The 26,114-nt window shown below is 43.1% G+C and overlaps 1 protein-coding gene across 4 annotated transcripts in view; it reads right to left on the reverse strand.

The window, feature by feature from the left end:
• Positions 1–25,990, reverse strand: part of LOC149306775 (lysyl oxidase homolog 2-like) — a 63,034-nt gene extending 37,044 nt beyond the window's left edge. The window contains exons 1-5 of one of the 4 annotated variants that reach the window (XM_089539392.1): positions 25,783–25,990; positions 22,995–23,132; positions 21,743–21,833; positions 7,893–8,336; positions 6,883–7,058 (exon numbers count right to left, since the gene is read on the reverse strand). In XM_089539392.1, the coding sequence (XP_089395518.1) occupies positions 6,883–7,058; positions 7,893–8,256 (540 nt within the window). In that variant the 5' untranslated portion in view covers positions 8,257–8,336; positions 21,743–21,833; positions 22,995–23,132; positions 25,783–25,990. Of the gene's footprint in view, positions 1–6,882; positions 7,059–7,892; positions 8,337–14,155; positions 14,208–21,742; positions 21,834–22,994; positions 23,137–25,782 lie in introns of those variants that run through there. The other 3 variants (XM_089539393.1, XM_089539394.1, XM_089539395.1) reach the window with 3 other exon arrangements.
• Positions 25,991–26,114: the final 124 nt, after the last annotated feature.

Genomic DNA, 26,114 nt, shown 5'->3' on the forward strand with positions numbered 1-26,114 from the left:
AGCAATGCAGAAAAGAGAGAGGGCAGTCCTATCAGCAGTCAGCTGTCAGACTGAAAAACATGAAGAGGCATCTCTGGGAGAGTGTCATCTGTGAATGGCGCATAGATATAGAATCCATTTGGGAATTCCCATCCACATAGGGTACATCTGCACTGGAGAATGACTGCAGTTTGATACCACCTTAACTGCCATGGCTCCATGCTATGGAATCCTGGGATTTGTAATTTTGGGAGATATTTAGCCTTCTCTGTCAGAGTGCTCTGGTACTAAAAATCGCAGGCTTCCATAGGCTTCTTACATGCTTAAAAGCATAAAGAGTGCCAAGGCTGGGACTCAGTAGAAGAAAAGTAATGCAACGAATGTGCTTGATTTGCATAATACAGATTGAGTCTCCCTTATCAAGAATCCAGAAATCCAAAATACTCCAAAACCCCAAACATTTTTCAGGGGTGGCTGAGATAGTGAGAACTTTGCTTTTCAGTGGCTCGGTGTACACAAACTTTGTTTCATGCCCCAAATTATTAAAAATGTTGTGTACAGTCATCCCTCCAGACCCATGGATTTAACCATTCATGATTTGAAAATATTTTAAAATTATAAATTTCCAGAAGCAAGCCATGATTTTGCCATTTTATATAGGCAACACCATTTCATTTTGGCATTGTATTTAATGGGTCTTGAGAGTATCCACAGATTTTGGTATCCAAAATTTGGATTTTTTAGCTACCAAACCACACCAGATACCAAGGACCCACTGTATAAAATTACCTTCAGGCTATGTGTACAATTGTGTATACAAAACATACATGAATTTCAAGTTTAGACTTAAGTCTATACACCCAACATCTAAAAAAATTCAAAATCCAAAACACTTCAGGGCCAAGTATTTTGGAGAAGGGAAACTCAACTTGCATAGAAGTATGCATAAAATGCCAGAATTGCATATAATTTGATTTTATGTCATACATTAGCAGCTTCAGAGAAGCAGTTTTGGGGATTTCAGTGACTGGGAAGGAAAAGGTTATTTTCTCCTGTCTGTGCTTTGCAGCCACTGTCTACTCTCTCTCTTGCACATAGACATACATACCATCACAGTTACATCATAGTTGAAAATGTGCGTGTTCATTGCTTCCATGTTATTAACCCCATGCTGAGTTTGGCCCTCAGCCGGTCTTTCCCAGACTCTTCCCAAGATCCTTTTAGCCAAAAGTGCCAAAAATAGAACCACAGTAATGGCTCCAGAGCAATGCATTTACTACTGTTTGGAACAAGTCGGTTTTTCACCTCTGTTTCTATCTAGCTTTGGTCTGTATCCTTCCAGCTTGATGATCCTTCAACCTTTCATCTGACCCTAGTCACCCACAGCAGCTACAAAACCAGATGAGTGAACTTAGCAAACCACAGCAGATGGGTTTTTGCTGGGGAATTCCAGTTACGGTGTTAAATATATACACCCCACAATAATAATAAATAAATTTTATTTCTACCCCGCCCTTCCATAGGTATGATCAGGGCGGCTTACAAAAATATTAAAACATGCCAATACAAGTTAAAAAATACAATATAACAGTTAAAAACATTAGTACAAAAATAGAACAGGAAGACGATAAAATATACATGTCAGGGGCAAGAAGAAAAGAAAAGGAATTTACAATGGTCCGGGGTCAAAAGGGAAAAGGAGAGCAGGAAAAAAACAGACAGTCTAAGGTGGGAAGGCCAGCCGGAATAGATATGTTTTCAGCTGTGTCTTAAAGAAAGCTAATGAGGCGGCGGAGCGAAGCTCTGCAGGGAGCTTTTGACTCCAGTAGGATTCCCTTGGGAAAGAGGCAGTGTAAGGGTCACAGGAAAACCAGCCAGAGACTGGCTGAGATGGATATGACCTGAGAGAGATGTTTCCACCACACAGATAAATATTTGCTGAATCACTAACTATGAATCAGCAAAGGAGAGACTCCAGAGACAGAGGAGCCCACATAACAGCAGAAATCTCTTTCCCTAAAGGCACCAGATCCTGTCTCCTCTTGGAAATTAAGCAAGGTCAGCAGGGTTTTCTTGGCAAGTTTCATCAGAGGAGGGTTGCCATTGTCTTCCTCTGAGGCTGAGAGCATACGACTTGCTCAATGTCACAGAGTGGGTTTCGTGGACAAGCTGGGCATCGAACCCTGGTCTCCAGAGCCATAGTCCCACATTCAAGTCACTATGCCACACTGGATCTGTGGCTGCAGGAAATTGGCAAGAGGAAGATATGGAGGAAATGGTATTAAATGCCCATTTCTCTTGCTAATCTTGGTTGCCGCTCCATTTAAATAAATGGAGGACATTAAGCAGTCTGGGGCATCATGGAATCAAGCAAATGATGCTCTGCTAATTGTCTAAGGACCTTATCACACTAGCTCAGAAATGGGATTTAAAGTAGATATGAAGCAGAAAGACCCGCAAATGGAGGAAGTTAATCACATGAAGTTTCTGCAAACCTGAAGTAACGCAAAAATAAAGTGAACTTAAAGGGGAGAAAAACAACACCTTTTTACTTTTGGGAAGTTCCAAAAGTAAAAAGGTGTTGTTTTTCTTCCCTTTACGTTCGATTCGCCTAGTCACTGGCCATGCTGGACAGAGCTAAAGAGAGTTCTAGTCCTATCCCTCTGGAAGGCCCCAAACTGTCCATCTATATCATACGATTCTATGATTCTATGATTCTATATGCTACAAAATTTCACAGATAAAACCTGGACATGGGTGGACAAGAAATATCAAAGTGTGGTCAAGATGGCCAAAGCTGATAAGGAGGAAATCACACCAACTAGGAGAGGCTGAAGCCATTTGCTTTTGCCTGAGCATACTGGGAAGAGCAAGATGTCACCATCCCTTCTCCTCACCCCCATCCATGTTAACGTAATGCAGATTATTTTTGTACCTTAAACTTCATTTGCAATCATTGAAGTTGCAGGGGAAAGTGCAGGGAAGAGAGATAAACTGGGGCATTTAAAAAGCAACTGAAAAGTGGGATGAAAGAAGATTAACCAGGACTGATTCTGCCAAATCAGGACAGTTGGACACTAGGCATTATGTGTTTCAGTTATCTCTTCCACTACCTAAAGTTGTGGTTATAGTATATGGGGCACTGTACTAAAAAGATTTAATGCAGCAACAACAGCAACATGGTTAAAATGCTGAATCCTGTTTTTCTTTCAGTGTACAGTGAGTGGTGATAGCATAAACAGCTGTGGGCCCAGCCTTTGCTTCTCATCTATCAGTTTTTCCATTGCTGAAGTATCCCCCGCAGTGTTAAGGGAAGATACTGAAGCTTTTTATTCCACGTGAATTGAAAGCCACTGCAAGATTTCAGATCGAACCGCTCCACGTGCCAGAGCAAATGACTGTCTCAAGACGGTAGGCATCACTCCCTAGGCATGGAAGACATGATCCTTTTTCCAGACTGGGACACGAAATGGGAGCTGGCTGTCTGGCTGGCCATACAAAGGCCAGCTCAACTGGAAAAAATGTCCTTTTCCTGCTCAGAGACACAAAAAGATGTTCAGGTCCATTTAGACTTTGCTGCTTTTTGTGAATTTGTTGTTGTTGCAAGCATTCGAGTTGTTTTCAATTCATGGTAACTCTAAGGTTATCCTATCATGGGGAATTCTTGGCACGTTTCTTCAGAGGAAGATTGCCATTGTCATCCTCTGAGGTTGAGAGAGTGTGATGTGACCAAAGTCACTCAGTGGGTCTACATGGCCAAACCTGGGATTCAAACCCTGGTCTCTAGAGTCATAGTCCAATGCTCAAACCACTACACTGCGCTGGCTCTGATATGACCCCCCAAATCCCACAAAGAACATGGCCATAGGGAATCACAGTCCCCCAAAGTAGCATTTCCGAGCAGAGAACTCTGCTTTTGAAAAGCTGACATCTATATCATAGAAGAGTGTTTAGGAACTCTGGACTGTTTGGCTTCCAAATTGCTCATAGGCTGAGAACATTTTACAAGTATAGAGCATTTTACAAAGGCAGAGTTGGTCCCAATAAAGTATTGGTGTGCAGTCCTAGAATCCATGGACACAAATGCATCCCTGGTCTGCCAGACAGGCTGGACCTGGATTACTTCAGCCATCTTTACTGTCCAGTGTCCACCACACTTTTAAAACTAACTTCTCTTCCTAGTTCTGCATCAGCTAGAACGCTTAAGAGTTATAAATGATAGCTTCCCATATTTATAAGGCAGCAACACATGTACCCTCCATGTCTGCTTGTGTATGTAGTCTTGTGTAGTCACCCTGACCCATCTCCCTCCAGATGGGAATGGTTAACACAAGACGTCTAGAGGGCACCACATCTGCAGAGATTGATTTCCAGAGTCCCTTTTCTGCAGGAAACAAAGGAAAATGTACTCAGATCTATACTTGATGCTAGAGTACATGCTGTACATGCTTTAAGTTCTCAGTCTCAAACTTGTCATCCCCAGTTCCTCAAGCAAAAGGCTGGGCATAAATGCAGCCCACGACCTGAAGAGTCAGGTCTTTTACACAGTTATAACTCTTTGATGCCTTGTAAACTGTAATGGCCATGGAATTCCTGGGATTTGTAGTTTTGTGAAGTGTTTATAATTCTTTGCCAGAATACTCCAGTGCTTCACCACACTACAAATCCCAGGATTTTGTAAGATACAGCTATGGCAGTTAAGATAGTCTCAAAGAGAAGTAACTGTGTACTGAGAAAGAGATCACAGAGTATACAATACTGGAATGGATGGATGTAAGAGGGCATCTAGGACCATTATGCTCCCATCATTCATTTATGCGGCTTCTGCCAAGGTGGGTTGACTAACAGCTGCTATGCTAACCATCTCCAATCCTGTATAATCGTGGGATCTGCAGTTCTACAAGCTCTTTAGCTTTTCTTTTTGCCAAAAGAGTGCTGGTGCCTCACCAAACTACAAATCCCGGGATTCTGTAGGTTAGAGCCAGGACAATTAAACGGGTGTCAAACTGCATTATTATGCACCCCTGGTCTTCCAGATAGCTTGGATTTGAGTCACATAGGGCTTTATTGGTCATAACCAGCACTTTAAATTGTGCCCAGAAACAAACTGGCAGCTAGTGGAGCAGTTTTAACAGGGGCATAGTATGGTCTCTATAACCTGCCCCCTTTAATAGTCTGGCTGCAGCTCTTTGGGCCAGCTGAAGTTTCCAAACATTCTTCCAAAGCAGCCTCAAGTAGGGCACATTACAGTAGTCCAAATGGGATGTAACTAAGGCATGTACCACCGTGGCCAGATCCAACGTGTCAGGAATGGGCACAGTTGGCACAGAAGCTGTAAATGTGCAAAAGCACTCCTATCCACCACAGAAATGGAACACAGAGAATTTCACTTACTTCCCATCTCCTCCCATTGCCAAAGCTGTCAGATTTTGCAGCCTCCTAGGAAGATTTGGGTCAGTCTAAACTGATTAAACAGAAATGGCCTTAAATTAACCTCATGTACATCAGTCCTTAGCAAATGGAAAAACAGAGGCAAGGAAGCTGGCTTGCATGATTAATGTTTGAAGCATCCCAAGGAGATGTGACCTCTGTCTAGACTATTCTATCTTTTTTCCTCCAGCCTCCACTCTGAGAATTAAAAATGTAGCCTTGAGGAAGCTGGTCTTGGGTATCCTGTGACCCTTACACTGCCTCTTTCCCAAGGGAATCCTACTGGAGTCAAAAGATGCCTCTTGCTCATTAAAACAGAGAAGATAAAATATGTTCTAACCATATTTGGTGATTCCCTAAGAATGCATTCCAAAAGATGGACAAGTTCAGGGTGGAGGCAATAACACACATCTTGCACAGTGAGTCCACAGTAGACATACACACGCATACTTTCCCCAGTTTTGTAGAAGAGAGGTACAAATATCTCAGCACTGAGTCAAACCCAGGAGCAACCAGATAAAACATCTTTGCAGAAAAAGCTGGCTGTGAAGATTGCTGACTGGCTAGTCCTGGGGACATTCAGAAAAACAGCTGCTTCCCATCTTTCCAGAATGCTGATAAGTTGTCCCTTTCCACCCACTACTCCTTACCCAGACCTCTTTCCGGCTTCAGGATCAAGCCGTAGTGTTGATAGTACCCACACCAGGTCTTCTGCAAGTTTGACCTCTTCATTGTCTCTAGCATATTTCTCTCCCACAACAGCCTCCTAATAGTCATCCATCAAATCAGACTTACAAAATTTAAGATGGTAAAGGTAACCTAGGTCTTCACAATGCATGTTTCATTTTATGTTCATCAACATTCTTCTGAATCAGGGGTAGGTAACTGTGGTAAGGACCAATTTTTGCCCTTATGGCAGTTCACCCATGGAATACTGTATGACCCACATATCAACAGGACGGTTTCACTTACCCATAGCTGAAAAAACATGTTCTCCAGGCATTCTTAAGGTCATCCAGTACAATTCTATGGTATGCTTCTGGTGAAAGTTGACCACAGATTTGCACTGGAGGACCTAGAGATTCCTAGAGAGGTGTTCTTTCTTGGAATCTCTAGGTCATTCAGCCTGATTCTATTGTCAATATCCACCAAAGGTTTTTCATTTCAATAAGTGAAGCATGGCTATCGTCCTTAGTTTCACGTTTCCATGATAAGTCTGAGAATGTATCCTCCATGGATACAGGGCTTATGCTATACAGATATTATTATTAGTTATTTACAGTAGATGATGATGATGATGATGATGATGATGATGATGATGATGACGATCATCATCATCATCATCATCATCATCATCATCATCATCATCATCATTCCACCCCCCATTTTTCCCAATTCAGAGCCAAGGTGACTTACAAAGGTTAAAAGGTTTGCTAAATGAGCTGGACCCGTTTAATTCTAAATTGTCCTTACCGCTATTTGGTTGAGCAAGGAGTCATCAAACTTGAAGCCTGGGATTCTCTTTTCACTGCAAACTATACCCACATCCTCAGTGTGCTTGCAATCTGATACGCCCCAACCATTTGATCTACACTGAGCTAACGTTGTTTCTCTGCCAGTACAGTAGACATTGTCCATCCAAATTTTGCCTGCAGAAGAAACAAATAAGAAGCTTAGAAGGCCTCCAGACCTTAAAATTGCCATGCCTGAATCAACAATGTAGTGGTGAAATTTAATTTTTATTTATTTATTTGTGGTGGAAGTCAAAGATATAGCTGTGTTAGTCTGTAGAATCAATATGTTTGATCACTAACAACCATCGTCAAAACTGGACTTGCTACTTCATTTCCATGCACAAATGATTTTGAATTTGAATTGACATTCTCACATACCAAAGGCATATATATGTCTGCCCCTGGTTTCCTCTCCACTAAATGCATCTGAGGAATAGACTGGAGTTTACGAAAGCTCACGCTGCCAACTTCTTTCTTTCAGATTGTCTCAAAGGTGCTACAAGATCTCTCTACATACTCTATCTTCATCGTTATCCTTTTCCACTTTTCATAGCCTCTGACAAAGGTTATATGAAACTTAGGCGTGATACAGACAGCCAAAATAAAGCTGTTTCGAATCACTTTGGAGGTATGGTGTTTCAATGATACATGCGTCCTAAGAGTCCAGAAGCCGCACCAAAGCCACGGTCCAGTCCTAAGGACTGGAGTGCAGCTTTGGTGCAGCTTCTGGACTCGTAGGATGCATGCATCATGTAAACACCATACCTCCAAAGTGACTTGAAGCAGCTTTATTTTGGCTATCTGTATAGGGCCTTAGCTAGCCAAAAGCACACTGGGTATTTTCAGCAAATAAAGCCCAGTTGTATCTCAAAACTGTGTGTTCTTTTCTCCAAAGGAAAAAAAAAATACAAAGGAAAGCAAATGAAATGAAAGCAAATGGAAGGAGGAAAAGACCTTCCTCCTGCTTACCTTCTCCCTTGCCGTATTTGGATCCAGGGATCCAGGAAACAGCCTCCATGTAGCCCAGCTCCCTGCAGACCACATGTGCAGCATGGATGGTGAAATCATCATCGCACACTGTACCCCACTCCGAGTTGTAAAAGATCTCCACTCGCCCTTCATTGTGCTTCCTCTTCTGGCCTGCCAGTCGCAGGTGGATTTTGGGAGCAGGGGTTCCTTGGTAGTGCTGATGCTGATACTGAGGTTGGTCATGTTGGTAGTAAGGATTGTACGGCCAGTGTCCATACTGGGCAAGGGTCAGATGGCTCAGGTACACAGCAAGGAATAATGCGACCAAACAGTGGTTATGGCTGAAATCCAGGAACCTTTCCATTTTGGGAGATGATAGGTCTCCTCGGAAGCCAAGTCCTTTAAGTGGCTGAGATCAGAGTTGAGTGTCAAGAGGAAGTTTGGCTAGAAGAAAAGAAATGAAGCATAAGGGTATGTGTAAGAAGATATCGCCATTGGTTTTTCTCTTTGCTGAAGGCTGGTTCACCTGTCCATATTCCTCAGAGCCCTGCTTTGGGGGCTATAACTCCCATAATCCCCAGCCACTGGGGTCAGTGGGAATCTATGATAGCCATAGTCCAAAAATAACTCTTTTAAGCATTGCAAAACTGATGCTGAATGGAAATAGATGGATCCATCCATCCTTAGTTTGATTCTCTCATCTGTCCCTAGCCTTCTGCAAGAAGGATTCACGAGAAAAGGATATATAATCTCTTTAACCTAGTGGGACTATTACTGGTCCTTCCTCTTTTTTGTTCCTCCTTGTTTTCCCACAAAGTCACACTGTTAACAAAAGAAAAGAGAATGCCAAAATGTGACTAAGGTTGCATCTGCACTGCAGAAATAATCCAGGTTGACACCGCTTTAACTGCCATGGCACAATACTATAGAAATCTGGGAACTGCAATTTTGTGAGACATTTAGCTTTCTCTGTTAGGGAACTCTGGTGCCACAAAAAACTACCATTCCTAGAATTCTATAGCATTGAGCCATAGTGGGTAAAGTGGTGTCAAACTGGATTATATCCGCAGTGCAGATGCAACCTTAGATTGATCTATTTTGCAGCCTCAGTTCACAATAAAGACATTTCCCCATCCAGCCACATTACATCAGAATGCAAATTTCCATTAATGAATGTCTGGTTTTAAATAACCGTCATTAAGCACATCTGAAAGACCCCAAGAGATTACACCCCTCTCCTCTTTTATGGAGAAGACTTTGGCATCCCTTGCCTGTGGTTCTCTGGAGCCCACAAAGTTCAGCCAACCAGTCAATTTAATTCAGAGTTTGGTTGCTCAACCACATTGCCTTAAAGTGTTTTGAGGCTTTCAGATTCCATGGGGAAGGGACTTAAAACAAGAGGAAACCCGTGAGCTGGGCTTCTTGGCCTTGAGCTTCCCTCCATTGTAACCTCATCCTGCCGTTATTCCTTTTGTTATCCGCATTACTTCACGTGAAGTGGTCAGGAAGGCCATGTGTGTGGAATAGTTTCCACATAAAGGAAAGCCAAGATGTGGTCAGAAAAGCTCAACGTGACTTCTCCAACCGTGAATACTATTCCCCAGCAGCCACTGAAATACAGGCAAAGAGCAGCGCATAGACGTCTCGGACAGAGCGGGTTGTATATTTAAGTGTAAAAATGGGACAAAGGGGAAAAGGAAATGGAGAGAAAGAATATTTTTTCTTGCCCCCCCCCCCCCCCCCGATCAATTGCATTTAAATTTACCCAAAGGACTCTGCCTAATCACATTTAAGGCCTGTGGCCAGAGCTTGCAAAGTTGTTTTTGGATCGCAGTTCCCAGAATTTCCCTGACAGTAATGTGACCATCCTGGTTAGAAGATTCTGGGAGCTATAGTCCAACAAATAAAGGTTTCCAAGGCCTCATTCTAAAAGGTTTGGACTTCACCTGCCACAAGCCTCTGCCGGAAAGAGTTTGCAAGAGTTTATGAGAACTGTAGATCAAAATAGCTGATCCAAGGTTGTGATCTTTGCTGCTACTTGAATGCTATTTAAGAAGATAATATATAATTTGTTCACATATGTATCTTCCATGCTATGGGCTGCTGTCTTCCATTGTCAAAAGTAAAAAACTTAATATATACACGCATTGGAAAGCCATTACAATGGCTCCTCTCACCTCTGTTTCTGGCGATGATTAATCAGGCTTAATAGCTTTACAAGGCAACACTCACTGAAAAGTCGACAGCTCTTCATGTTTCGTTGCACCACAAAATCCTAGCTTGGAAGGAACCAAGCCATGTTGAAGTCCAGTTCCCTGTCCCTAAGGTGGAATTTTACATCCATCTTTGTCTACCTATTCTTAACATATGCTCACCTATCCTGAATGAGTATTTTTCTCCTGGTTCCAGTCTTAGGCATTGCTGGATAATAAAGCACTATATTAAGTGCTGTACAGATCTCTGGTTTTGATGCCAATATCCCACTCCCAGCCAGTTGTGAAGAAAGCAATGCCTCCCATGTCACAATAGTGCTCTTCTCTGGAAACAGCCATCTCCCATTTTAACACTACAGTGGCTGTTTCTGTGCCATTGATTCAAGCCATCATGAGCCTAGACAACACATGCACAGTGAGACAGACATGCCACAAATTAAAGAACATGCATGTCTTATAATGTTTTCTCTAGAAGCTTGTCTGCTGTTCAGACGTATGCAACCCAGAATTAATATTCAAACAATATGAATTAAATGCTGGTGCTTTGGAAAATGGAATAGCATTTGCATGCACACATGTGTGCACACACACAATGAGAGTTGGCACAATGCTGCACCCTTCTGGCTGAGAATATCCATTTGGCAGTGGGCATCATTGGCACAGTCATTTCTGTGGTTTCCTACCATCATATTAAGCTGCCCTGACATCTGCAGAGAAGGGTTTATGACAGCGCCATGTGGCTGACAACCGCAAGGGCACACCATGTGTGGCACGATGATGTTGCAAGCATTCTAAGCATCATTGAATCAAATGGCTTTCCCTTGACAAACAGGTATATGAGGATGTGGTGCATTGGAGAAGGCTCACAGTTTCTAAGCCTCAGGGGAAGGCAATGGCAAACCCGCTCTGAACAAATCTTGCCAAGAAAAACCCACTTTAGGGTTGCCTTAAGTCGGAAATGACTTGAAGGCACACAATACACACATGGGTGAAAAGAAGTTGTAGTCAATGGCTGGCATTCACAATTTCATACTACAATAGAACAAGTATGATGTTTTGAGTTCCTTGGAGGAAGAACAGGATAAAAATGATAATGAAATGAAAATGTAAAGGCAATGAATGCACTACTGACAGGTTGGTGGATCTACTCTTGGCTTTACTGCTGCTTCTCCCACTGTCATGCCAAGTTGAACAGAAGCTCTTCTGGTGCCAGACCTCTGAATGGATTGGGTCCAGCATTGGGAGTGCTCCTGTTCAGTTTGGAGCATCTGCAGGAACAGCAGCAGTCGAATCGAGGGTGAGTTCCCCCTCCAAAAAACATGCATACCCTGGAAATATACTAGCCAAGAGATTTTGTGTCAGGACAATAAACAGAACTAAAAGCCTTGCGGTTACCCCCTGCATAAACATTATTAATTTTGCCCCCAATTGCAATCTCTCACAGACCTCTTGCAGAATCCTAGGGTTCCAGGGAATTCTCTTCCAGGGTCTTCAGAGCTTAGAGACTACTGTTGCTAGGCAGGCATGAGCTGCCACAACCATTATTTTTCTTTTTAAAAAAAGAACAAGCTTCAAATTTGGACGATCTCTCATATTTCAAAGAACCCAAGCAAAATGAGAAACTACCTGCCCTTCCCACTTGAAGCCAACCCCTCACTTTGCTCTGGTCAGTTCCATTTATAATTGCAACAGGAGGATACTATTCCTTTCATGTTGATGGGCTTCCTTCCCATTAATGCATCTTCTGGGAACAGAATGATGGGTTAGATGGTCTTTGGTTCTGATCCAGACTGGTTCTGCTCGTGTTCCAAACCGCAGTTCATCACAAAACAGCATGCGCCACCCATGAAGACCAACATTTCAAAGGGAAAAAAATGTACCCACAAACCCAGCACTTGGGGAATAATTAGTCTTTGGGCTGCGATTCCCAGAATCTCCTGGCCAGTATGGCCAACACTTGGCTGGGGATTCTGGGACTTGTCTTGAAAACCTAACTTTTACTGCTCTGTTCAAAACTAATTTGGCACATGATACCATGACACAACCCAGTGAAGTACAACCCAGAGACAAATGCAGTGCAATCTGTGCATGCCTACTCAGTGCTGCCACACTGTAGAATTAATGCCATTTGACACTGCCATAACTGTCATGGCATCCTATGGGATTTGTAGTTTGTGGCACTGCTAGGGGTCTCTGAGAGAGAAAGTTAAATATCTCACCAAACTGCATTTCCCAGGATTCTGTAAGATGGGGTCATGGCAGTTAAAGCTGTGTCAAACTGCACTGATTCCGCAGTGTAGATGCAGCCTTTAGTGTTTTCAGCGAGGCTTGCTCACAGTTAAGTATATGTACACTTTCAGCCTTGGCATTTATGCAGCTGTTCTCCTTTAATGTGCAGTGTGTGTTTCCCATCTCCAAATCACAACAACCCTGCGAGGTAGATCACTACTATTTCCACTAGCCCCACAGGCTTTAAGTACCAGACATCCTGAAACATCAGAGCTATCTCAACCAGAAGGAAGAACGGCTGGAATAAAACAGGTCAGACAGATTCCGAACTGTGGGGCTTCCTAAGGTGAACCAAAGGATCAACAATGTTACCGAACACTTTATTGCCCCAACTTGCCAACAATTAGCAACCGTCTCTTTCTGCCTCATTGGCACAGAGAGTTCAAGTCTGGCAACAGACTCATTTTTGCAAGTTTGCTCGATATCCCAATATTTATTGCACTCTCTCTCTCTCTCTCTCTCTCATTAACACAAGAAGAATATTTGGGATGTCCCTGAATGTTTCATTGCTGGAGACTGGCTTTTCTCTTTTCATCCAGATCACAAATATTTCTCAAAGCATCCTGAATGGCAAAAAAATGAAGTCACTGTCTTTCTGTTCTATGCAAAGTAAATTAGGGTCCAATAACTGGCGATGAAGTTCAAGATTGTGCATTTGAATTTGGGTGCCAAAAGGTAGCACTTCACTGCCTTAGCTTTCCTTTTCTTCTCTAAAGACATGGAAAAGAATTGCAGGAAAACACTGAACTGTAGCATAAACTTTCTCCAGGATCCAGGTCTAGCATCCAGGAAACATATGCTTGGTTCAGATGGATTATTTAACACTGATATCTACCCAACTGAACACCGAACACTATCCAACTACTGGTCTGGATAGAGTATTCTAACCTAGCATGGTTTAGGGAAGAGTCCCTCCACAATCTTCAGCTTCAGATACTCACTATGGAAAAATTCAAGATGTTCACAGAAGATTTAGGCACAAACAGATTCCCCCCAGATTTCCAGATGCTCCATCTCAGTGGCTGTCAATACCAGCCAGCCATGCCAGGAAGATCAGAGAGCATCTTCATTTGTTATACCATTCGTTGTGAATGACTCATCTCTGAAAAACATGCCATAAGCCGCTGTGTGTCACGAATAACATAACTATGCTTAACAAACTATGGGGAAACCATGTAGGTTCGAAATATAATGGGGGGAAATGAACAAAAATAAATATATAAATGGAGAAGATACAGAGAGCAACTACCCATCATATAATGAACTGAAACTGCACTAACATAAAAGTGACTAACAATTATACACTGATAGGGATAACATAACTCCATCTATCTCAGTATTGTCTTCACCAGCCTCCAGATGGACTGGACTACAACTCTCATCCTCATGAGGATGATAGGAGCTGCAATCCAGCCCATTGAGAGGGCATCAGTTTAGGGTAGATGGAGGAGAAGTCTATCTGGAGTCCTTTCCTTCTATTTTTTGATATGTTGCGACCCGCCTTGAGAGAAAGGCGAGATATACATTCTGGAAATAAATAGTAAATACATTTCCTCCAGCTCTACCTGGAAATACAAAGGATTGAACCTGGAATCTGTTGTATACCCCACTTATAGGAAGCAAAAGCATCTTCTCTGTTCTTTGCCTTTCAGGCTGTCCACAAAAACCCAAGGAGGAAAGACATCCAGGTGGGTACAGAAACACACACTGAACAGCTTTGCTGTTTGCAATAAATACAGTCACACATTGAAAAGAGCTTACCTAGTAGTTATAGGCAGGACACATTGAGGGGAGCTGATCCTCTTGGATAAAGTGCTTCTCCTAAACTGAGGCTTGGAGCAATTGTGGGCTGCTTCTTGTCCTGGTACATTTCAGAGTTATCCTCCCAAACCCCTCCCAGGGCCCACCCCTTCCATGCTCAGCCAACAGCAGCTCCAAAGAAGTGTGTGATATCATGCAGAGGTTTCTCCCCCCCAAAAACCCCAGTAATCTGAGACTTGCCTTGTGGCATTCCTGGAGTACTCCTGGTAGGAAGCAATGGGAAAGGGGATGCTTTGCTGTCTAGGAAGCTTGGGTGGAAAACAAGCAGTGTGTGTGTGTGTTCTGCAATAGATGCCAAATACTTGAACTTGCCTGTTGTACAGGGCCATAAGGATGCAACTAAACCAAAAATATGTGTTGCATCTGCACTGTAATGCAGTTGAACACTGCTTAACTCCATGCTAGGAGAGTCTGGGATTTATAGGTTTGTGAGCTATTGGGGGCTAGCATTGTGTAATGGTTTGAGCATGGACTAGGACACTAAGGGACCAGGGTTTGAATCCTGGTTTGGTCATGGAAACCCACTGGGTGACCCTGGGCAAGTTACACTCTCTCAGTCTCAGAGGATGGCAATGGCAAACCCCCTCTGAAGAAACTTGCCAAGAAAACCCTATGGCATTTCTCACACTGGGGCTAATTTCGGCATTAAAGGGAGATTAAAGCGCATTTAAAACATCCTGCAAATAAAGCTAAAATGTCAAGTAAATCACACGCAAGGGTGCGAATAAAGCGGCACTGGAAATGCATTGTCGCTGAAATCCTGAAAGTAAAAAGATGCACATTAATGCTTCTTTGTAACCACTTTAATGGCAGGTTTTCTGCGATGTTGTGTGAAATGGTTTTGTGTAATTAGGTGATTTTTTTCTGGGATATTCACAGGATAAACTCCCAATCTCCTCTGTGTGATGAACTCCTATGACAGATATGTCTTAGGGTTGCCATAATGTTGCAATGTGTGTTGGAAATGACTTGAAGGTGTACAACAACAACAACAACAACAATAACAGGAGTTATTCAGGCTTTTCTGTCATAGAGCTCTGGTCTGCAACAGATTATACATCTCAGGACTCCAAAATATGGAGTCCTAGCACTTAAAGTGGTATCAAACTGCATTATTTCTGCAGTGCAAATGCACCCCTAATCAGAGGTGCTACAATGGGTACTTCCCAGCCAGCCTGTCCCTTGGATTCTGGGAATTATCACCCCCTTCAAAAGTTTTCAAGATCTGATTAGAGCAATACTATTCAGAACAGCATCCAAAAGAAACTAACAAAGTACTAAAAACAAACAAGACCAAAACTGCAACAATCAGATGAAAAGGACAGAAATTACGTCAAAAAGATCTTTGCCTGGAGTTGCAGTGACGTCAAAGCTATTGGCACCCGACAAAATTACCTGGAGAGAGCTTTCTACAATTGGAGTGCCAGCACAGTGCCAACCTGAGCAATTATCAGGTTGAACTTGAAGGCACACAACAGCAACAACCAAGTCTAGGGTGGCTCATGTGCAGTACACCTTGCAGAGTACAACCATCAGCCAGTGTGGCCCTTGGATTCTGCCTCAACCCGAAAAACACCAACTACTGAACAGTCTCATTTCCTTGGCAGCACCTACCCAAGTTCAGATGGCAGGAACATCCAGAGAAAGGTTTAGATCCTAGTATGTAGGTTGGCACATTTGACAGCAAATGGTTTTTCCCTGTTCTTTGGTCCATTCTTAAACTAAAATGAATGCAATATATTCAGGGGCTAGGAAAGTTCCTTTTTGAGCTGCAGTACCCAGAATCTTCTGCAGAAACCACAAATAGACATATACAGGTATAAGTTAACCTATGCCTACATATGCACTAATCGGACACCAGCCATAAAGTGTAAAAGCGGCACCTCTTGTTACATTGTGGGAATGTAGAATAAACATGTTCCAAATCAGGCATTTCTTATCAAATTGAAATGTACGAGATAATTTCGGGGGGGGGGGGGAAGCATTGTCAGCAAAATTTATATGCTGAGATTGTAAATGTTGAATGCTTAGAGCTTGCTAGGCCTATGTTGCTTATAAGTTTTGGTTATGCGTCTAATACATTCTTTTTCATTTACTTAATAGAGAAAAAGCCTATAATAAAATGACTATATAATAACTATTAAACAATTAAACAATCTTAAGAGTTCACAGTTCTCATCCTTTCCTCACCTGAATTCCTCCTTCTCTGTAAGCCAGTGTTGAAAGAGTGCTAAGATTATATTTGTTAAACAGATGTCTTCTATTCATTATGGGCTTTGCAGTCCAAAAAGTAACTTTCCCAGTCCCTGAATGCAGTTTCCAGTGGGACTCATGCTCTGGGAATGAACCTTCTTGCACTAGATTAGACTCTCCAGGATCTTTGGCCTAAACAGAAGCTTGCCTTAGTTTCTTTTTTCCTTCCCAACCTGCTTTGGCTGGAAAGGTTATGCATGAGTCTGGTGGCATGCATGGGCATCTCTCCTGTGCTAACAGCCCTGCCCATGTGGATCCAACTGAATGGTCAACTGTCATGCGGTCCAGACAGACCAGACAGTGCCAGTTCATTCCACAGAGAGGATGCGAAAGCAATCAGTTGACACTAGCAGCCGAACAAACAAGAGGTGGAAAAAGCTTCTCAGCTGAGGAGGGTGGCAGGTCCTCCAATGGAAAGGTAAATGGAGATCTCCTGACATATCTTTTTCCCCACCTGGGTGGGAAAATGCAGCTTTCCTCCTGAAATCAACGTTGATGCGAAGGCCTGAAATCCTCACCGGTCTCAGTGCCAGTTGGATTGATGAAAACAGGAGAACGATAAGAAATACACCCTAAGCACCTAAAATTGTGTGATGCAAGGAAAAGCCAGTCAGATTTAGAATTCTCTCTTCTGTTTTGAAATTATGGATATTCCTGCAACATTACACAGATGAAAACCTGGGCACATGTGGCCAAACAACATCAGTGTGTGGTTAAGATGGCAAAAGTTATAAATAAGAGGCTCCAGCCATTTGCTTTGCCTGAGCCTTTCGGAAAGCGCAAGATCTTGCCTCTTCTTCTCCTGTTGAAATCACTGAATGCAAACTACTTTTACCATTTGAACTCAGTTTGCAGCAATTAACCTAAGCTGAAGACAAAGATGTGAGAAGGAGAGACAAACTGGGTCATTTTAAAAGGAGTTGTAAAAGTGAGAGGATTCCTAGGGACTGTCCTTGCCAAACCAGAAGTTGGTGAGTGTAATATTATCCCGACCTTCACCAGTGTAGATCTGTTATATAATTTTGTTCATTCCCCAAATATTAAATTAAAGAACTAAGAATACAAGTAGCTATTTTTATTTGAATACAGGTCCCTGAATCCCCCACTTGGGGAGAGATGATGGTTTTAGAGGCAGATTCTGGAAAAAGAACGTTTCCAAGCTGTTTTTATTTATCCACTGACACATTTCTAGGCTGCCCTGAAACTATGTGACCAAGGAAACTTCTCATTTTAGTAAAGTCCAACCCAGAGCACATTTTTGGGATCTGCAACTATAGCATCTCCAAGAGACGTCCCTCCAGCCTCTACTCTAAATTCAGCCCAGGAGGGTCCATTGCCTCTTGTTCAACCATCAGACAGCTGTTACCAAAGGAATTTTCTTCTAATGACTAGCCAGAATGTGCTACCCTGCAATTTCTACTCATTCCTTTCTAGCCCTGCCTCCAGGAGCAAAAGATGGGAAATTTGCTCCTCCTTCTGCATGGCAGCCCTTCAGATATTTGGAGGAAGCCATCATGCCTCTCTTTAATCATCTCTTTTTCAGGCTAAATATATACAGTCCTTCAGACCATTCCTCTTGGGTTTTATACCATTCGCCATTGCCCGTGTCCATATGTGCCTTCAAGTCCATGAATTTCATAGGGTTCTCTTAGACAAGGAATACTTAAGGTGGTTTCCCCCCAGTTCCTTCCTTTTAAATATAGCCAACAGCACCAGGTATTCATTGGCAGTCCCATGCAAGTACTAACCAGGGCTGACCTTGCTTAATTTCCAAGATCACACTGTTTACCCTCCGCTTTTTACAACACGAGGGATCAAGTCTGATCCAAGACACTTTGCTGCCTAAAGCAAAGATGCCTCCCCATCCCAGCTCCAGCTCCAGAGGCGAAAAATGGCACTCCGTTGAATTTTATTTCAGCGTTGGCAATGGGACAGCATCTTCTACAGTGCCAGGCAGGAGCACAATTACACACTTGAGACAGAACAGCTTGAGACAGAACAGTCTGTCTTCCAATAGGTCTGGGAGAGAAAGTTAAGTCTTCCATAGCTAGTGGGTTGCTGCTGATCCTATCATCTGCCACCTGAAGCCATTGTCTCACTCTACCCATACTCTCCATTTCACAGATGAAAACCAGGACGTGTGCGACTAAGAAACATCAGAGTGTGGTCAAGATGGTGAACAAGGTTAGGAAGAACACACAAGTTAGGAGAGGCTGCAGCAGTTTGCTTTTGCCTGAACCTACTGGGAAGGACAAGATTTTGATCCTCCCTCCTCAGTTCTCCTCTTTGCTGAGTTTTGCACTTTGACTTCAGATTGCAGCAATTGAATGAAGCTAAGGACAAAGGGAGAAAGGGAGTGGAGGAGAGACAAACTGGGACATGTTAAAAACAGGTGAAAAAATGAGATGACAGAAGATTAATTAGGGCTGTCCCTGCCAAATTGGATGGCTAAAGGTGAAATCCATGGTACCTAGCTCTGAGGGGCAGAACGTTTGCATGGCTTTTACATGTGGGAAGGTAAATGAACTATCTGAAACCTTGCTAAGAGGAATAAAATACCGTCAGCCCTCTGTATTCATGGATTTTTTATTGATAGATTCAAGCTGGAAATCGAGCATCCATGGATTTTGGTACCCATGGAGGGTCTTGGAACCAAACTCCAGCAGATACTAAGGTCCTATTGTATTTTGTTTTTGGGAAGGTGGCACTTATGGCTGACATGAATCCTAAAACCAGTAGCATTCTAGAGCTGTTGCCACACTGCAAAACAGATGCAGTGTGACACCATCTTAACTGCCATGACTCCACCCTGTAGAATCCTAAGATTTGTTGTTCACTGTGGTATCAGAACTCTCTGAATCAGAAGGTTAAATACCTTACAAACCTAGAAATCCCAGATTTCCATAGCATTGAGCCATGGTAGTAAAAGCAATGTCAAACCACATTAATTCTGCAGTGTAGATGTAATTCCACCTTTTGGAAGAGGTACTCTTGTGAAGTACAACTCCCAGAGGTCCCCAGCCTGCAGGACCACTGGCTATGGAGGCTGGAGGAGCGAGTTTCTTAGTGTCGTAGTCTAAAAGAACATTTTTCCCAAGCTCTGATCTTGTCTTTTTTCAACTAGTCTGAACGATTTGTTGTTGTTGTGTGCCTTCAAGTCATTTCAGTTAATGTGGTGTCAGACGGCATTAATTCTGGTTAGGATGCAACCTTTTGTTGCAAATCCCCTCCAGAATGAGGATGATTATATGCAAATCCCACACATTGAGAGCACCACCTTGTGGTGCATCCTTTCACAGCTCCTCTGTCTGGCTAAGCTGCCAGGTGCTGTGCCAGAGGCCTTTGGGTAAGTTGTTGGTCTCGGCTGCAGAGTCATGAACCAAACTCCTTGTTAGACTAGGCAGGGAATGGAATGCAAATGCTGCCGCTAGTCCAGGCATGGAAAGGAGACTGCCAGCCCATAGCAGGAACGCTTGCAGCATGCCCGGATACATTGGAAGGTCAGGTGAGGATAAGGTACCCACTGGCCTTGCCAATGGAATGATTGGCTTTCCACTGGCTAAATGCGCGATTCACACAGAAATTAACTGAAGCGCTGGAGGGGAAGTGCTTGAACTCGCCGTAACTTGTCAGCCATGCTCAAGGTAAACACGCACATCAGACGCTAAACCTTTACCACTTCCAACTGGAAAAACAATGATCAGAGCATTGCTCAAGTCTCTCCAGCTTCTGCCTTCGCCACCCCAACATGATCTGGACTATGACTTCCAGCATTCCCAAGTCAGCAGGCCAAATCCCATGCAAGCTGGAAGTGATGAGTGTTGTAGTCCATCACAGCTAAGAGGCACCTGCTTAGGGGAAGGCTGTACTGAATGACCACTTAGGAAATGCAGTCTGCTGAATTTCATTCTCATTTCTGGAAGATGGCAAGCCAAAATGGAACAAGCCAATGCACAAAGTCAACTGTCTGAGGGAAGGCTACGCTGAAAGCAGAATGGGTGCCTTAAATTTGTAGCTTTGGGAGTCCCTGACATGGTTTTATAAAGGCTGTTTGTAAAGGGAGGGGCTGGTGAAGCTCCGGCTTTGCATGCAGAAGGTCTCAAATTCAGTCCAATTGGAAGGAGCAGGTGAGAGAGACCTTAGAAAGCCACTGCCAAGCAGAGTAGACAACATTGTCTTAGAAGGATAAATAGTCCAACTGCAGGTGAGGCAATTGTCGGGGATGTTGATTCCTTTGCAAGATAAGGCAGGATAAAAATAAATTGATCACAAGATCAATTTCTGTGGTGGGGAGGTGGTGCATCTGATCCAAGATCTCACTGGCAGGCAGGTGCTCTCTGGGATCTCACTCAAAGACATCTTTCTCAGGGTGGCTTCCAGGACTGAATCCTGTTTCCCATGTGAGTTGGACTCCAGGTTTTGGTATGAGTTTAACAGGAGCTCCCCATAGTGCTGAAGCTGTTATAATGAGGTTTTCTTGGCAAAATTTGTTCAGAGGTGGTTTGCCATTGCTGAGAGCATGGGATTTGCCCAAGGTTACCCAGCGAGTTTCATTGCCAAGCTGGGAATCAAATCCTGGTCTGTCAGTTAGTCTCAAAGTGCTACAAGATCTCTCTATATACTGATTCTACAGACTAACACAACTAGATCTTTGAATTACTCCAACCAGTACACCATGCTGGCATTTTGGCCAGTTCCTTTCTCTGAAACATAGCCTACAGCACCCGGTATTCATTGGCAGTCTCCCACCTAAGTGCTAACCAGATCTGATCTGTTTAGCTTTCTAGATCAGACAGGATCTGGTGACTTTAGGGTAACTTCAATTTATGGTGACTCTATGAATGAAAGACCTCCAAGTCACCCTGTCATCAACAGTCCTGCTCAAGTCTCACAGACTCGGGACCATGGCTTCCTTAAGTGAGTCTATCTATCTTGACTGCAGTTCCTCTTTTCCTACTGCCTTCTATCTTACCAAGCATAATTGCCTTTTCTTGTCTCTTTCATTTTTGTTTAAATAAGTATGTTTTTAAACCAAGTGGGTGGATACGAGGGAAGCTTTGTGAATAATAGCTCCATTTCTCACACTAGAACCTGTGGCCTTCGGTACCATGATATTAATGCATATGTTAATGCTACAGTTCTTGTTCACCTGGCATATATCCTTGCTTATCTAAATTGCTGGCTCTTTCCAAAGACTGGGGAGGGATTATTTAGCCGCTTCTGTCCTTTATCTGTATCATCTAGACTTGCTGGAGCCATAGATTCACGCCTCACCTAAGTCATCTTGGTCTTTCATCTCGGCTGAAAATCACATGAACGGATCTTGAGCAGGCTGTTCTCTTGAAGAAAATGACTTCCAGCAATACTGTGGGGCAGAATGAAATCCAGTTTATTGCAAGAGACTTCAGAACATTTAACAATCCACATAGTACCTATCTCTCTCTCTTCAGTAACTGTCTCTCCAAGAAAAGTCCAATACCATCATCAGGAAAACTACAGGAGCTACTTTGTTTGACATAGACAGTGGCCAAATTGGACAAGGCTACCAAATTCCACAATTGGCTTTCCTTTCTTTGTTTCAAATTGGTGAATCATAGCAGTGACTCTCTCTAATTTAGATTTGGGAGGGATTACTGTAGCAGAGATTGTAAGGAGAATTTAAACCCTTTCTCCTGCATCATTTTTTGGTTACAACTGCACCTTGCCTGGCTGCTTTGGATTGCCTTGGAGAAAAGTTACGCAGGATCCTGTTTTAAAAAAAGCTACACTTCCCAGAACCATCTAGCTAGCATGAGCCCAGAAGAAAAATGAAGCCTACCCAGGTTTTGCAGCTAATCTATACTTCCATGTCACATCCTTAATCTATCTCTCCTGGACATTTCTGTTCTCATCTGTAACTCAGCTCTGAGGTTCCAGATTGCAGGTGAAATGACTCCATAGAATAAAGCACCATGCCCTGAGAATAAGAAACCTAGCATATCAAGAAGATACAAATGTTGAGATGGAGGACATCTTGTATACCATCTCCTCTGAGCTGCATTTCCCATGACCATATCTTCAACAAAGGACTACCCGGTTTCTGCGTGACAATTTGTAAGCAAGGAAAACCCACCAACCGCCTCACTAATGGGCTCCAATGTTGAACTGCCCTTTCCCTCCTGTCACTTGAACCCATCCAGTCTAGACTTGCCATTTGGGACAGTCAGGAACAAATCTTTGCTTCTTCTTTGTGTCAAGTCAAGATGGTGTCACATGTGGCTGAGCTGGGAATCGAACCCTGGTCTCCAAAGTCATGGTCCAATGCTCAAATCACTACACCACATCACCTCCTAATAGATACATTATGGTATCTCAAGTGCTGGCATATTCCTTGATGTAGTGACCTTCTGTCAATTAAAACTTATGCTATCATGCCCCTGCTGTCTGAGAGCGATAGGAGTTGCAGTCCAGCCCATTTGTGGGAAGCTGCTTTAAGGCAGGTAGCTAAGTAGGCAATGTGTGTGCTGGATTAGGTCTTAAAACTCACAGTTCTGTACTCATACTGCTTGCACAGCATCAGGAGCAAATGCAGAAACAAGGGACGCCTTTGAAGAATAACCTGCTGGAGTACTCTGCCCCTTGTCAAGCTGGCCTGTGACTTGGGTCGGGAAAAGCAACTGAGTTTCTAGTTAAAAATACAAAGGGCAAGACAACAGCATCAACTAATTGGACCCTGAACTATCAGTACAATGCGACATCAAGACAACAATCTGGAGAAAAGGAATGACATATGCTCTCCTGACTGCACATTGTTATCCCAGGCGCTGTGCGCACTTTGCATTGATGGATATTTTTCCGGATTCTGTGCCAACCTGAGATCTGAGGCCAAGTGCAGCCAAATATTGTGATCTTGACGATGATGATGATGATGTCTTTTCTTACGGAAGATGTAGAAAAGCTATGCTTTGAAGCTCCACCTCAGACCATTAAAGGTTTTGTTACATCATCCTTGGCTTTTGTATTTTACAACTGCTTGAAGCATACACTGTTCTCTTAGGCACTGTTGCTTCCAAGGAAAATCAGATGGAACGTTGTGCCCAATATTAAAATAAGTGGCTTTGAAAATGCAAGTAGAAATGTGTGAATATGCCCAGCACTGGTTTTGTCTCTCGTCCAGACCACATTTTTGGGAAATTTCCAGTTTGGTCTCAAGTGTTCACAGTAGCAATGCAATCTTTTCATCTTCTTTCATTCGTTTTATAGATAAGAAGCCTATCATGAAGTGTCGATATAATAATCCTGACCCTTCCCTCCTCTGAATTCCTCTCTCCCTATAAGCCAAACAGTGCTGAAACAGTGCTAAGAACTTGGATTTCATTTGTTAAACAGAAGTCCTTGCTCGTGTAAACACAGCTCTGTACGACTGGCCAAGTCTTTAGCAATAAACATTGCAAAGCTGTTGCTGGGAGGACTGAGTCAGTTGATGTGAAAATCTCCCCCAAAGGGAATAATCCTTTGCTAAATATGCACATCTGGCCACTAGATGGAAACCCCTTTCCACCCATCGACTACAAACTCTAGCTGTAATTGACTCTTTACCTCGGTTAGCAATTCTCAATAGAACCCTTCATTGGATATGGTCATTGTTGTCTGCTAGGTATGAGACACAGCATAGTTTCTATTCCCTTCCCATATTTCCTTCAGCTTTCTTTTTCTTCTTGTTTTTTCAGCAACAGCATTAGCAATAGCATTTACATTTCTATACCGCTTCATAATGAACTGAGCACTCTCTATGCGGTTTACAATCTGTAAGCCAATTGCCCCCAACAAGCTGGGTACTCATTTTACCAACCTACGAAAGGATGGAAGGCTGAGTCAATCTTGGAGCCCTCCAGGATCGAACTCACAATGTTGTGGCTGTAGTACCAACCACCTACCTTGGCTCTTCCTCCATCCATTATTGTTGTTGTTGTTACATGCCTTCAAGTTGTTTCTGTCTTATGGTGGCCCACTCCTGCAGTTTTCTTGGCAAGATTTGTTCAGAGGGGGGGTTGCCATGGCCTTCCTCTAAGGCTGAGTGTATGCGGCTTGCTGAAGGTCACCCAATGGGTTTCCATGGTTGAGTGGGAATTTGAATTCTGAGCTCGACTCACAGTTCAATGTTCAAATCGCTACACCACACTGGCTCTGTTATCTGTCTATCGTTCCCTTCTTTCATGTAATCCCCTGCCCTGTCAAGCCTATCTTGTTTTCAAGCCCACAAAGGGACCTGTAGTCCAAAGGAGGTGGAGTATGGATGGAATAGGGCTATAGTTTAGTGGCAGAAGATCTCAGCTTCAAACCCAAGCATCCTAAGGCAGAGTTGGGATAGATGTCTGCCAGAAACATTGTTGAGTGGATACCAGTCAGTTGACAGTATTGGACAATGTGAATCAACAACTCAACTCCAAAGGCGGCAGGTTCCCCAGCTACAGAAAACTAGATACCATTAGCCATGCTGAATGGAGATGATGGGAGTCGTAGAAGTCATGCCATCAGAAAAGGAAGTTCCAGCTCTTTTCCTTATTATGAGCAATGGATTTAATGGTAAGAGTTGTTTGACAGTTGACAAAGAAGAGAGTGGTGGAGTCTCCTTTTTTGGAAGTTTTTAAAACGAGTTTGGATGGCCATCTATCAGGGGTGATTTGATTCTGTGTTCATGCATGGCTGGCTGGGGGATTGGACTGGATAGCCCTTGGGGTCTCTTCCAACTCTATAATTCTGTGACTCTATGTGTACATATACACATACATGTGTGTAGCACACATGATACAGTGACCTGAAAAGATGAGCATGTTCTTCCTCCTCCAAAACACACTAGTTTTGAAGACTGAGGTTGTCTAAAACGTTACCGCTGCATACGTGGCATTTGTTGAGTTCCATGGTATTGTTAAACAGCAACAATGGCCTTGAATGATGAAGCTGCATCAGGGAACAGCACGCCCTGAATCAAGTTTGCCATCTCTTTGTTATGTGCTTTCTCACAGGGCCCCGTTTATTCGCGTGTTTTTGCCTTGGCAACATTAAAAGGACAAGGCCCTGCAAAAAAAAACAGAGCACGGAAGTGAAGAGCACCTGTTTCTCACCGCATGCCATATAGTGGTTGGCATTCCAAAATGCAAAGCCAAACTAAAATGTTTTCCTTTTAAAAACATTCTCAGCCCTTATGGAGATTGATTTGAGAGACTGCTTAGCAGGGATTGCCCAAGCCCTGTTTTTTTAGCACAGAAGGAAAAGGAAGGTTGATGGATACATCCAAGCAGCCATGTGAAGCGAGAGGCCCTCATGTCACTCACCTGGCAGGCAAGGTCATTTTCAAAGGCCAGAGGGCATAGCCTCGGTTGTCACTTCTTTGCTCCTTAATGGATCAAGTGAAAAAGGAGCCTGGGGAAAGAAAGCAAAGCTTGTTAACCACATCAACATATAAACACAGTCCTTTAGAGATGAGGCAAACTGAACCTCAAACCCTGAGAACCTTGCTGGAAACTGTCACTATATAAGGCTTTCAACAGTGTTGTGTTTCACTGCTCAGGGTGGGAAAACATGGCAGGTTGCTCTGGATTAGATAAAAACCACTATCTAGTCTGCCCAAGTTAAAAGACTGATCAATTGGTGTAAGGACCAAGAT

The sequence above is a fragment of the Sceloporus occidentalis genome, unplaced genomic scaffold, assembly GCF_023333645.1.
Source record: "Sceloporus occidentalis isolate IW3139 unplaced genomic scaffold, rSceOcc1.0.p SCAF_9, whole genome shotgun sequence".
NCBI lineage: Eukaryota > Metazoa > Chordata > Lepidosauria > Squamata > Phrynosomatidae > Sceloporus > Sceloporus occidentalis.